This window comes from Papio anubis, chromosome 13 (genome assembly GCF_008728515.1).
Source record: "Papio anubis isolate 15944 chromosome 13, Panubis1.0, whole genome shotgun sequence".
In the NCBI taxonomy this organism is placed as follows: Eukaryota; Metazoa; Chordata; class Mammalia; order Primates; family Cercopithecidae; genus Papio; species Papio anubis.
In genome coordinates this window covers 978,498-992,889 of record NC_044988.1, presented here as the reverse complement: position 1 = coordinate 992,889, position 14,392 = coordinate 978,498, and the positions used below count along the sequence as shown (strand labels likewise).

Below are 14,392 nucleotides of genomic sequence, written 5' to 3'. Positions count from 1 at the left end.
CTCTGCAGTTACTAGTGTGAACTCTGAAATGGTTGTAAGTCTGGCTAATCACAAACTAAGAGGAGGGAATGAGAACATTTATTATTTCAAGCCAGCTGCAGGAGATACTAGATACAGAGCTGCCATTTGCATCCTTGGCATTCTTATTTTGGTTAGGGTTGGTTCCAAGACCACACTCTTTGATGGGCTCTTGGCAGAAGATGTGATTACCCTGTTGAAGAATCATGACTTTTTTTAATGGACTGCTGAGGCAACTTTAAAATCCATTGACACGTTTCTTCAACCCATACCACACCGCCAGAGAGAGCGGGAAATAAGTCTTGGTCCCCTGTGCTTACCGTGGCACATGGACAGTGGAAGAACCGGGTTCCGTAGCATTTCTGAGACGGTGAGTGGAGCACAAACCATGGCTTTCCCTCCCAGGTGCCCCACTTCAGGTTTTGCTTGCTTAGAACTCCCGCCAAAGCCAGTGGGCACAAGGAGCTTGGCTAGATCGAAGACGATGGAATTCCTTATCCGGATTTTATGGTCCATCCTCACAAGAGGTCTTGGTTGACATCCAGAGAGCGAGGGCTTTGCTGGTGAGGGCACTTCTGCCTGCAGGAGGAGGAAGCTCTGCGGGATTCTCTCGGTGGGAACATTCCTTGAATACACAGATATAATCAGGGTCATCAAAATATAAACACTTCTGTTACTTTCTCTTCTAATCTTTGAATTTGGGTGCTTATGATAATACTTACTGGATTTTTTTTCTCTTAAATTGGATTTAGGGCGCTTTTTTTCCTTTACACTGCAATGTCTGATGCCTTCCGTAAGCAGAATACTGCCATTGAGAACCTACTGGGCTGTGGTGGGGGATTTTAGGAGTCTGGTGTACAGGAAGATGTGCCCCATCCTTAGTCCCTCCAGGAAGGAATATGACTGTTTCATTTGGGGTTTAGAGCGTGGCTGGAGAAACAGCTGACATGTGTTAGGGAAACTATTGTTGGTGGGCAGTCAGATACCTGCTAATGAATGGCAAGTTTGTTGTTGGAGAGATTTATAATGTGGGGGCAGGACCTTATTTCTAATCCAGAAACCCAGGTGTGAGTTGGCCCAAATAGTCCGCTCTGCATGTGGGTCCTGTAATGCCACTGCTATGAAAGCAAGGCTAGTGAGAAGCAGGTCCCCATACCACAGTGCAAGCTTTATTTATTATTGTTAGGATAAATGAAAAGAAGCAGTAGACTTACCCAATTTAGCAACCAAGATAGTTTTCAGTTATTAATGAAACATGTACAAAAGTAAGCAAAAGGAACTGGAAATGGGCTTTGTTAAGTCAATGTGCATGGCTTTTTTTTCCCCTTAAATCATTGCTTAAGGGCTTCTGGCCCCTAGCTCAGGAATCCTGCCCAAAAATGCCAGATGTATTACACAGTCAAGTATTGCAATGTAAACACCGCTCCGTGCCACGAGGCAGGGTGGTCCATCTCCTATTTAAGAAGAGTGCGATATTGAGAGGATGGGGGCTGGGGGTAAACCCTGCGCTTTGCAGTGAGCACAGTAGTGGTTGTGTCATTTGTGTTTTTGGCTGCACAGTCAAGATTTGAAACTACAACACCCAGATAAACACATTGGAATGGCAAAGAATAGCAACTTGAATTGGGATGCCAAACAAATCAAGATGTGGCTTGGATAGTGTTGCTTCATTGGGTCAGAGAAGTGTATAAAATGTGGGACAGAATGGAGGGTGGGGAGAGACAAGAGTGCTCTTGTCACAGCAGCATCCTTAAGTTGCACGAGCATCCTGTTTTTCATTTGCTGGTGGTTAAACGGAAAGGTGAGCGGAAGCGAGGCCGAGGACCCGAGCCTCGGGGTGACCTCGTCTGTGGGAGGAAGCCCCCGGGGTGGGAGCACCTTCCAAGCATGGAAAGCTGACGGGTCGCAAAGCCAGTCTGGTGGTGTGCAGCCCGGAGGGGTGTAGCCCACAGTATATTCTGGAGTAAATGGCCTTCCAGTTTTCTCCTGCTTTCTGCATTTCTGAAGTAAGGAGTCTGCTAATGATGATTGTTTGGAGGTGAGAAAGTCGCTGGCACTTTGGGCCACCTTCCGGTAAAACGTGTCGTAGGATGCTGCCAGCAATGACAAGAAATCGGAGTGCCCAGATAGTACCTGTCCATCCAGATAGCCTAATACGAAGCAGCCCTGAGAGTGACCACGTGAAGGGTTTTTAAAAATTAATATGCACATGTTTTGTGAGTTAGGAAGAAATAGGATTTCAGTCTGAATTTGGGGAATTGTTGAAATACCTGCACCAATATTCTCCTGATTAAGAAATTTATTCTACAGAGTAATCTGAGGAAACAGCTCTAAGAAATGGTGATGATAAATACAGGAATTTTCAGATGAAGGAAAATGTAGGCTTCTTGACTCCCTCTTTCTCCTCCCACCACTGTTTTTTTTTCTTTTGTGAATTCTTCCACATTCCCACCCCCACTCCCTGATTTCCTCTGCTCCTTTAGTGGGAAACCAGCAACCTTCACAAAATAGACTCAAACATCACACAGCCTCTTTTTAAATAGAGGCTTTCTAAGAGAAAATAACAAAAGAATTTTTCCTAGCTGCCTAAGAAATTCTTTCTTTCTTCTTTCTTTATTTTCCTCATGAGATTTACACGTTGTTGTAATAAATAAAAAATGATAAATACGATAGCATCATTTTGGTCTACACATGATCCAGAAAAAAAAATTGCACATGTTTAATACCTTGCTTAATTGCAAACAAAGCTTGCAATTTGAGAGAATTGGGATTAGGGCTAAATATCTATTAACTGCTCTTTCTAGAGATTTGGGGAATAGGATGACCCTTTTTTTTTCCTTTTTTTTTTTTTAATAGGCTACAGTTTCACATGGCTCCCAAAAGAAATCTCTCTCCCTTTTTGTTTCCCACACCAATTGATTTATCATTTTGCTTGCAAGCAGATCCAGAATGTTAGGGCAAGAACACACTCACTTTTTTCTCGTAACTTTTTTGTTGCGGACCGAAACCAGTTGACTTGAATAAATTTTTCTGAGGCCTGAATGTAGCCAGCAACGTGGAAAAATCTTGCCATTCAGGGCCGTCTGAATGTACATTTCAGCCACACAGTAAGCTGCATTGGGAGGCGCTGGACTGCTAAATGCAGCCATTTTTCGCTGCAGCGAGTTAGACAGGTGATTAGCATAATTAGCACCGAGCAGCTATACATATGGTAATGCTGAGTGTGTAAATGCCAGCTGCGGTGTAAAATTTATGTCAGGGGTCGGCAGGGCTGTGCGAAAGTATTGTGTTCCAGCTGCAGGTCAGGGCCGCCAAAGCTTACCTCCTTTTCTCTTGTTGGTGAATACGCCAAACAGAAGAGAAAGACAGAAATATAACAGATACGGCTTTGATGGGACAGCCCAGTTCTGTGCAAGAGGGACTGCTCTATAAAACACACACTCGCACACACTTGCAGAAATCCCATTACTTTCTGTAGAAATTGTGTGTTTACTTCACGCAGGGTCCAGATGAGTGGGGCCAGGATGGAGGTAGGTAAATGATTCCCTCGGAGGAAAAAAATTCAGTCATTGAAGTTTTAAAAGGAGTTAAAAGTTCTGTTTTGTTTTTCTCTCCATCCTTTTACCCCCCACGCCATTCCCTCCACCACTCTCCTGCCCACATTGTCTTATTTCACGTTAGATGGGGGGATATCCTTGCTGGATGGGATAGCTTTGGTCCTTCAGAAGAAGAGGACTAACCATTCTGGAGGTGTTAGCCTTGAACAAAATATAAGGTTTCAGCAGTGCAACTCTTCCCAAACTGTTTGACTAGCTTTAGAAAAGGGCTAGGAGGCTTTTTGTGGGCTTTTTGTTCTTCCTCTGGGTAGTTATACGTACTCGCCTACCCATATTTACTCTCCCTACCTGCACTGTCAGACCCACCAAATTCTTCATAGATTAAAAAAAAAAAAAAAGAGAATCACATAGGTTTCTTGTTTGAAAGAAGAATAGTCTTGAATGGCTCACACACTGAAATGCATGATGTGGGAATGTATTGCTGTGATGAGTTGATACATTTTGTGGGAATGTATTGCTGTGATGAGTTTATACATTTTGCACTCCAGGCATTTTGCTCTGCCACGCCCCCACCTCCATCCTCCCCCCTTTTTTGGTTGGTGGCTATAAGGAGTGGTGGTGTTGACAGAATATAGTTCACACCACGCTGACCCGGTGATGAAACTTCCTCACAGCACCAGGGGGTCCTTATGTACCGGCCCCTAATCCAGCTAATCCTGATGGCAACAAAATCATGAAAGTGGCCCCCAGTGACGTGAGTCTCCCTGCACAGATGCAGAGGGAAGGAACAGTGCAGGAGATAAATGAGGCCAGCGTGGTGTTCCCCGGAGGCCAGGGAGCCTGCGTGCGAAGGTGGAGACTCGCATTGTCTTCTCCCCCATGCGGGCTCAAGTGGGAGGCCAGTGAAGAGAGGCGCAGGCTGGATAATGGCAAGAAGACTGTTGAGCGCTGAGAGGCGATGTCAGCCCCACAGAAGCTGGGAGAAGGGAGCTGGGGTTAATGTTATGCAGTGCCGGAGTGCTGTGATGGAGAGCCTGCCGGGGAAGCACTTGGGTTTTGTTGTTGGTGGTGGGTTGCTTTCTGTTTCTGTTTTTTTAATGAAGACTTTAGGAGGTTTCAGCCAAGCTTGATGAAAACACGCTGTGTTGGTTCCCGGGTTCTGCTGCCTGGTGGAGCGTGGCCTCTGAGCCCGCGTGCGCTCTGCATCTCACCTCTGGGCGCGCCCACTTCCTGCAGAGCGCCGGGACCTGGGTGCGCCCCTGCCTGCCTGTGGCGCTGGAGCAGCCTGGTTGCACCTGAGGTTGTGGTAGAACCTGGGACAGTTCCCAGCTTGGAAGGTATAGGCCGTTCCGGATGGAAGACATTTCCGCCTGTGCCCTGCAGGAAGTCAGCGACGTTCTTGGGCCTGTCTCAGGTGGCGCGGTGCACAGCCCTCGTTTGCCAGTGTGGCAAGTAACCAAAGAAGAAGGGGCCTCCTGGCAGATGCAGTGTTGTCTTGGGAACTCGTGGCTCCGTGGGAGCTGGTGGGAGCCGCGACAGGCAGCAGGTCCAGCGTGGGCAGAGTGCCGGGCTGACCTGATTGCATCTGACAGGGCGAGCAGGTCTGCGTCAGGGAAAGCCATTCAGAGGCAGCAGCCTGGGCAAGGCTGATAACAGATGGCACTGCCAGCAGCTGGTGGGGGCGGGGACGCTTGCTTCCGGCACATGCGCGGTGCGGGCCCGGCGCCTGCGCACTACCTGCGCCCCGCCTGCCGCGTGCGGGCCCGTGCGGGTGTCCTGTTTTCGTTATGGTTCGGTGGCTGTCCTCTCACTGGGCTCACTTCACGAAGGCACATTCTCTTTGGGCTGCCTGTAGCGTTTTTCCCATGGCAGCACGCAGGGGCACAATCTCACAAGGAGAAAAACAGCCCAGAAATTTGGGCAGCGGGTGGCTCCTCCTGAATAAAAGAGAGGGGTGGGAGAGGACTAAAATTCACAACCCGAGCGTTTTCAGCCAATTGCCCACATGACTGGATCTTCTTTTTTTCGGTTGTAAAAAAGAGGCAGTGGTAATAATTTTGCAGTTACACCCGCCTAGAGATTTGTACTTTTTCGGCCTCACAGTAACTAAATGCAACATTGAAAGGAGGACCTGAGCAACTAAAAGAAAAAGAAAATCTCTCTAGAGGCTGTTAGATAATTCATGGGATTAATCAAATGCAAATGCAACGCTTGCATATACACAGACCCTATTTTCCTAATTGGACTCTGAGTGGGTACTTTTCAGGCTGAAAGGGTCATTTGTTTTGACTGATTGACTTTTTGAGGCTTTGGGGGGAATTAATAACTTATACAGATGACTGCCTGTTCCCAAGGCTCTGTATTGAGACCGCGCATTCATTTATTCATTCAGCACACTTGGTGTGCCATGGCCCTGCTGCCCCTCTGCGTCCCTCCCATACGGAGGTGCATGGGCAGGACTTGAGTTTTGTGGAAAATAACTTTAGTTGGTCCCTCAGGTCATCTTTATGTGGATCACAATAAGCTTTTGCTAAAAGGTTTTTGTGTGAATGCCACAGACGTTTCTTAAGCTCTGTGCAGAAGGCTGCGCTGAAGAGAGGGGCACAGCAGGGAAGCGTGATGAGGGAAACATCGCTTGTCTACAATGGATTGGAATCATATTGACCTAGAAGTATAGGCCTCTGGGTCAGCTGGCATCCCACCTGAGCTAGCTAGCCTTTCCTCACTTTGGAAAGGTAAGCCTGGCTCTATTTGGGGATGAGAGGGTCCTCAGAGCTTGATCAAAAATACTGGCAGAAGTGATGCTTCTTTTGCCTTTCAAAGAATTGGCTTAAGCCTTGGATTTCTGGAGAATAAGATGGCAGAATTTGCAGGTAAAGAGGCTTAGGGCTGCATGGTCTCTGTGTGCTTTCATCTGCACCCTCTAAGACAGGCCCCTCTGGGGACCAGAAGGAAAATGAGGCCTGTCCACTGCGGCCCCGGGAGCCCTGTTGAAAAGACCTGCATCTCCTCACTGGGTGAGAAAAATCTTTGGGGCAACATGGTTGTACTTGAAATAAAAATACGGATTATTGTCATGTTTCATGCATTCTAAAATTCTAGCTGTGAGCATAATACAGGATGAGTATCCCTTATACAAAATGTTTGGGACCAGAAGTGTTTGGGATTTTGGATTTTTTGGGGGGGTGATATTCACACATATACATAATGAGATAGCTTGAGGATGGGACCCAAGTCTGAACATGAAATTTGTTTGTGTTTCAACTGCTTTATGCATCTAGCCTGAAGGGAATTTTATACGATATTTAAAATAATTGTGTTCCAGAAACAACGTTGGTGTACATTGAACTGTCTAACAGCAAAGATGTCACGATCTCAGCCACCCATGTGGACAATCTGGTTGTGTGGCATTCCCATCCTTCCTGACTTAGAATTTATATGCTAGCGATAAGCAATCATTTTCTTAAACTAATTCACACATACGTACTTACCAGTAAAAAAAAAAAAATATCACATTCCATTAATGCAGTGAAAAAATAATGTGTTCAGGATACCCAGGCAGCCCAATAGCATCACCAGATACCTGCATCAGCGGCTAAACGACGACAGCTTCCGGCCTCCACCTGCAATGCTGTGTTTTCACTAAGAGGTTGCTGTACACCAGTTTTATTTTGTTAGGCGAGAAGAAACGTCAGAAGCAGTGGAAGGCTCAGGGAGTGGGTCCTGTAGGGGTGAGGAGGCATCTGCTGGATGGCTTTTCAGAATGTTTCCTCCAGCATCACAGGCCTCATTAACAACAGACATCTTAGACATGTCTCTTTGATTTTAGGAACTGACATGATTTCCTGTTTGGTTGTGAATGCACAGTGCGTTAGTTGTCAATAAGCCCATCACACATTTTCACCAGGTCTGCTATAGTTACTTTTTGTGCAGTGGTGACAATGTCGTCTTCATGGTTGTGAGCCTGTTTTGACTGTGACTGACTACATGAGGTCAGGTGTGGAATTTTCACGTGGAGCATCCTATCGGCACTCAGGAAGGTTTTGGAGCCTTTGAGACTTTCAGATTAGGGATGCTCAACCTGTCTAGTGTGCTCTGTGGAATTAGGTGCTCCTAGACTACCTCCTCCTGCTGTACTCAGGTTCTCAGCTGGTGCTCAGAAGTCATGAGGCTTGCAGGGCACTTGGATTCTGGGTTAAAGGGTCAGTTCTGCCTCTTACTAATACGGTGGGTAACCCTGGGCAAGCCACCCAAACTCTGCAGCTGTGCCCCCTCCCCTGTAACATTAGGGCAGTGAACCAATGCTCTGTGACAAGTGCATGGGTGAACAGACGCTTGCTCAGCTCTCGGGTAAGGGTCTGGGAAATTTCACACACATCGTCAGCTCAGGCTCACACAGTCCTGTGAAGTTTGTCACAGCAGTTGTCATCCCTGTTATCCTCAGCAGCGTCAGGGACTTGTCCCAGATATCTCTGCCAATAGTGGCAGTGCTGGGGTCTTCCGGTCCCCATTCTCACCTCCTGCCTGGGGTCTTCCAGTCCCCATTCTCACCTCCTGCCTGGCAGTGCTGGGGTCTTCCGGTCCCCATGCTCACCTCCTGCCTGGCAGTGCTGGGGTCTTCTGGTCCCCATTCTCACCTCCTGCCTGGCAGTGCTGGGGTCTTCTGGTCCCCATGCTCACCTCCTGCCTGGTGCAGCTGGCCCCAGCTTGATGGAGGAGCAGCAATGATCAAAATATTTCCAAAGACGTAAAGAATACGGGTTCAAAGGGCTTTGCAAGTGGAAAGCAGAACCCAAGTATAAAATGTCATTTTGTGTCTCAGGATCCTGAGATAATGATTTTTCTTGAGTCTTCTTCAGAGGGGTTATTATTTTATTGTTAATATAGGAGGACTTCAGAATATGATGAAGGTGCATATGATTATTTTTGTAGTTTATTAGTATTGATACCTAACACTGTATATATCTGTGGTGTACATGTGATGTTTTGGTATAAGCATATGATGTCTAATGATCAGATGAGGGTAATTGGAGTGTCCATCACCTCAAACACATTCATCACTTTTTTGTGTTGAGAACATTCTAAATCTTCTCTTCTAGTTATTTTGACATATACAATATATTGTTGTTGTTAACTGTAGTCTCCCTACTTTGCTATGGAACACTAGAATGTATTCCTAACTGTATGTTGGTACCCATTAACCCACCTCTCTTCCTTTCCCCTCATTCTTCCCAGCCTCTGATAACCCTCATTCTACTCTCTACCTCCATCAGATTAACCTTTTTTTTTAACCTCTCACATATGAGTGAGAACAGAGATGCACATTATTTTTTTGCATTGAGTTTGTTTTTAATTCATATCTCTACCAAGTAGCTCTCATACCTATTTTTCTCTTTTTGTGTGTGTGTGTGTGTCACATAGAAGGTTTTGTTTTTCTGGTTTTTGTTTTGTTTTGAGGTGGGGTCTCATGCCGTTGCCCAGGCTGGAGTGCAGTGACACAGTCACAGCACACTGGACCCCCCAACTCCCGGCTCAGGCGATCCTCCCACTTCAGCCTCTGAAGTAGCTAGAACTCAAGGCAGCCTCCACTACTCCACAGCTGTTTTTTTAACTTTTTATTTGTAGAGATAAATACGTTTATCTGTGTTGCCCAGACTGGTGTCGAATCCTGGCCTTAAGTGATCCTCCCACTTTGGCCTCCCAAAGCGCAGGGATTACAGGCATGAGCCACCATGTCCAACCATAGAAGTTTTTAATTATACTCTTTCGTTGTAGAAAAATTAACAGAAATAAACTTTAAAAAGCACAGGAGGTAAATATTATCCATAGCCCAGCCAGGCACGGTGGCTCACGCCTGTAATCCCAGCACTTTGGGAGGCCGAGACGGGCAGATCACAAGGTCAGGAGATCGAGACCATCCTGGTTAACACGGTGAAACCCCTTCTGTACTAAAAATACAAAACATTAGCCGGGCGTGGTAGCGGGCGCCTGTAGTCCCAGCTACTCGGGAGGCTGAGGCAGGAGAATGGCGTGAACCCAGAAGGCGGAGCTTGCAGTGAGCTGAGATTGGGCCCCTGCACTCCAGCCTGGGCGACAGAGCGAGACTCCGTCTCACAAAAAAACAAACAAAAAAACAAAGTTATTCATAGCCCACCACACAGCAAAAATGGCTATTAACTTGGTTCCCTATACCTACATCTACATAACAGATACTGGATTTAATAGTTATTTTCTTCTGCACTATTTCATGAACATTAGATTATTTTTAAAATACATTAGGACTTTGATCCTGAAAATGGAAAAGAGTCATGCCTGAAATCCCAGCACTTTGGGAGGTGAAGGCAGGAGGATTACTTGAGCCAAGGAGTTTGAGACCAGCTTGGGCAACATAGTAAGGCCCCTGTATCTACCCAAAAAAGGGAAAAAGTAGCTGGGCATGGTGGTGTGTGCCTGTAGTTGCAGTTATCTGGGGGGCTGGGGGAAGGAGGATCACTTAAGCCCAGGAGGTTGAGGCTGCAGTGAGCTGTGAGTGTGCCCCTGCACTCCAGCCTGGGCGACAGAGCAAGACCTTGTCTTTAAATAAAGAGAAGAAAAAGAAAGGAGAAACCTACTTCTCCAAGACCATGACCTTCATCTCAATCATCTAAAATGGGTTCTGTGGAGCTTCCTGGGCTCAAAGCTTCACACTTAGGGATGATAAGGTAGACAGCAAGGTAATGAACAGCTTTCAGCTGTCATTCAGCAGTGATTTAGGATAGGTGTTTGCTAGGGTAGCAAATGTCAGGCGCGTCTGTAAAATTGCTCTATCCTGGAGGGTTTCTGTTTCTGGCAGCTCGTTCCAGAGCGTGTTGGGTGAATGCTGATGTCAGGATATATGAGTGTCGTGTACTTTATGACACAGTTATACCCAAGAAGGGGCTGAGTCTACCAGTGCACGTGGTAAATGACATAAGACTTAATGACAGTCTCAGCAAGCTCCACCACACTTGCCTCCCTTCTCTCCCTGCAATAAGCCAGACCTGGGGCGTTTGCAGCTGCTGGTTCCTCTACCCAGGACACTGTTCCTCCAGCTCTTCAAAGTCACCTAAATGTTGTTTCCCTTTAGGTCTTCCCTGCTATCCCATTTGAAGTAGCTTTTCCCCTTCCCCACCACCCAACATGGCATCACCATCTTCGTTTTCTCCATCACACTTGTGCTATGAAGGTATCTTACTGCTTTGCTTGGCTGTTGCCTGTTCCCTTCACTGGCCAGCACGCCTCTTGGAGAGACCACACTGACTGGTTTTGTCCACCACATCCCCACGGCCTGTGACAAAGTACCCACCCACAAATGCTTGCTGGATGAATGAATCACGTTACGGCTGTTGGTCAGATAAAATGCATGGCAACCAAACGTCATTAAAGTTTTTGAATCATTTTGCAAAACATTCATATTTGGTTAAACGTAAGATGAAAGATTAGATAAAATATGACCATGTAATATGTAAAAATGAATTGAATTGAACAGTACATATGGCAGAGGTGGTTGAGAAAACTGTAGACGTCAGAGTCTCAACTCTCGTTGCTTGGCCACCCTGTAGCGATAGTCTTGGTTGAAACATCATGTTGGCAAAATAGTTGTGTTCATCACTAGAGCAAAGAGATGGAGGAGAGAAAAGTTTTCCAATTCTAGAGACAGGGCAAATCTATACCTTTATTAAAATGTTTGTGTCAATATACATCTTAAAACATCTAGAAAGGGGACATGATGGAGACTCCCCGGGTACATTTTATATCTTGTAGAAAATAAGTGCCATTTCCAAAACACCCTGTGTTTCCATTATGAGGTTGGTCTGGAAGAGTATGGTAAAAAGTTCTTAGCAGCACAGACTTTGTGTTTGGTTTTGCTATTTTTGTGCACACTGCACTTGGGTCACCTCGAGGGTTGTACAGTTAACAGGCAGCTGCTCTGCTGAGGCCTGATGGGCAGAATCCTGCAGAAGCCAGGCTGGCTGTCATGGACTGCTGCTCACTGGAACGGCACCCAAATCACCATCTAAGGGTGGGGGCTGTGCTTTGTCACTGTTGTTTTTTAATTTCGTGGGTTTAAGTCACCTTATATTCTAAGCTTCAGTAAATGTGCAGAAGGTGCTACTTTGTAAGCAGAATGAAAAACCTCGCACATGCTCATGTTTGAGGAGGCAGGTAAAAATGGGAATGACTTCTAGGTTTGTGGCATGAGATGTGATAACACCAGGAAAAAAGAAGGGGTGAGCAAAGGCTGCGCTGAGCTCCTTGATGGGCAGCTCTGCAGCTGCGACCTCTGGACTCATAACTGGCTTTTTAGTCTCATATAACTTCTGCACTTCTAGGGGATGTGGGCTGGCTCAAATTCAGTTAATTGGTTGGAAGTCTGCGTGGTGTTAAGTACTGTGCTTTGTGCTAGAGTGAGCAAGGCCCTGCCTTCAGGCAGCTTTCCCAGGGCTTACAGGAAAGGGCAGCCGAGTAGGGAAATGCTTCTCTGTGCCAGTTGTTGCCCAGTGTTTTCCCGTGGTTTTTCCTTAACTTCACATTGATTGCAAGGCCCTCGTCAGTCCCCCCTGGCGTTTTTCAAAGTTTTCTGCACACAGAAGTCTTATTCCTTTTTATTAACTGACGGATACATTCCTCCCTCCTTCCCGACCCCACACGCAGTATGTTAAACCTCACCTCACGGGGCTCCTGGCCTTGGCATTCGCGTGGACCTGCACAGAGGGTCCTGCCAGGCGGTGAATTTGTACTGGTTTTCCTAATGAGGGCATTATTTGCTTTTTAGCCTGCCCCCTTGTTTATAAAATATGCCAAGAGAACTAAACAACCCGCTGTTCCCAGTCCTTATTTACTTGTCCAAACCAAATGTTTGTGTCCTTGAATACTAAACTGGAAGAAAAAGGACGCCTCCTCGTGGGAAAGCTGTGATCTCTGAGTTTTTTCTAAACTGTCGCTGCAGGCCTGCTTTTCAGTCAACACGCAACTTATCAGTGACTTTAGGGACAATTCAGACCCGCTTCCTTTGCCCTAGAGTGTGGGGTGGCGGAGCTCTAGGTTCCTGGGTCTGTAGCTGTTAATATCTCCCTGAGACACCTCCCAGCCCAGGTGCAGCATTTGGAGCTTGGCTTGGCCCAGAACCGTTCATTGAACATAACCTTGGGCCTAAGGGTGTAAAAAGGAGAGGAAGAGAAAAGGCGGTTGGCAGTCACAGTGATGATGGTTTTCTTTGGTCACCTGTGCCTGCGCTGGCTTTGGGCATGCCCCGTGCTGGCCAGCTTGCTTGAGGCAGGACTTCTCAGCCTGGGCAGCAGGTTCAGGATCACCTGGGACGCTTCCGGAACACAGGCTGCTTGCCCCCAGCTGACTCAGAACCTGGCACCTGTGTTTTCTGGATGCTGACCAGGGGAGTCTGATGGAACCAGGTTCCAGGGACTGCCCATGATGGCTGTGGCTAATACATTTTGTTCCTCTCAAGTGGAATTTCCCCATGGACGTCTGACTTGAACCACTTTGTCTTCTCCTGGCAAGTTTTGTGCGGAACACACAGTTGTCACCTGTCCTTGTTTCTTTTTCCACGAAGAGAAACATTTCCTTGTTACCTTTGCCAGATTACTTAGGAGAAGAGTGTAAATTGAAGCCATTTATCTTGAAATGTGCTGCAAGGGCACATTGTTTATACAAGTGAAAGAAATTGTAACAGGGTTATTTGGTCTGGTCTGCAAGGAAAAGGTGTCTCAAGTTTTCCTTTCTGCTCCCCCCTTCTGCTCCCCCTTTCTGCACATAGTATATTAGTTACAATTAGGTTTGCGTCTGTGACAGGCGGGACAGCCATTAATGGGCTTAGTGAGTATTTTTTATGTTTACTGTTGGTAAAGTTAACAATGCCATTAATAATAAAGTGAATGTTACTGCTCACCCATCAGCCAGTCTCATGACCAGAGTTCATCTATTGTGTATCCTATGGCAGGTAGTCAGATAACAGATAAAACATGAGTTTGCAGTGATTTTGCTATTCTAATTAAACCTGTACATGTTTGTCAGTTGGAGGACGAGTAAGTCGTGAATTAAATTATACTCGCCAGAAGATTGGAGAAGAGGCTATGTTTAATCCTCAACTCATGATACAGACCCCTAAGGAAGAAGGTGCTAACGTCCTGACCACAGAAGCACTCCTACAGCACCTGGACTCCGCGCTCCAGGCCAGCCGTGTCCACGTATACATGTACAACAGGTAAGGCCCACCGCGCCCACCCACTGATGAGCAGCAGGTAAGGCGGTGGGAGAAGGCTACTGGTGTAGGTCCTGTTATTTTAGTAAATGGAGTTGCCCTGGAAATGCACCTGGAGTATTAGTTCAGATAGCTTTGCAATGAAAGGATTTTTTTCGTCTTGATTTGTTTCTCAAGTTTGGTAACACAGCAAGTGCATTACTTTATAATGTGTTGCCAGTAAGTATCTTGGCACTGTCCCCAAATGAGGATGACCCTCAGCCCGTTGGGGTCTGTACACCAACGCTGTAAGATGCTTCATTGCTTAAGAGATTTTCGGAGCAGTGATATTTTGAGTTGCCCTTAGTGAACTTACAAACAATGCGAAAAGGAAGAGCTATTTCTTGTGACTTTGTACTCGTGGTTATTTTATGTCACACAGCGTGTTGGGGGCTGAGCCACCATGGAAATTGTTGCTGACACCTTTTTATATTTTTTTGAGACAGAGCCTCACTCTGTTGCCCAGGCTGGAGTGCAGCCGTGCAATCTTGGCTCACTGCAACCTCTGCTTCCTGGGTTCAAGGAATCCTCATGCCTCAGC

The 14,392-nt window shown here is 46.5% G+C and overlaps 1 protein-coding gene across 5 annotated transcripts in view; it reads left to right on the top strand.

Moving 5' to 3' along the window:
- Positions 1-14,392, top strand: part of PTCH1 (patched 1) — a 74,342-nt gene that overhangs the window by 17,256 nt on the left and 42,694 nt on the right. For all 5 annotated transcript variants that reach the window (XR_002517711.2, XM_021927735.2, XM_031653995.1 and 2 more), the window contains exon 3: positions 13,626-13,815. Coding sequence is in view for 4 of the 5 variants with exons in the window: in XM_021927735.2 (XP_021783427.2) it covers positions 13,626-13,815 (190 nt within the window). In the remaining variant the exon portion in view is untranslated. The remainder of the gene's footprint in view (positions 1-13,625; positions 13,816-14,392) is intronic.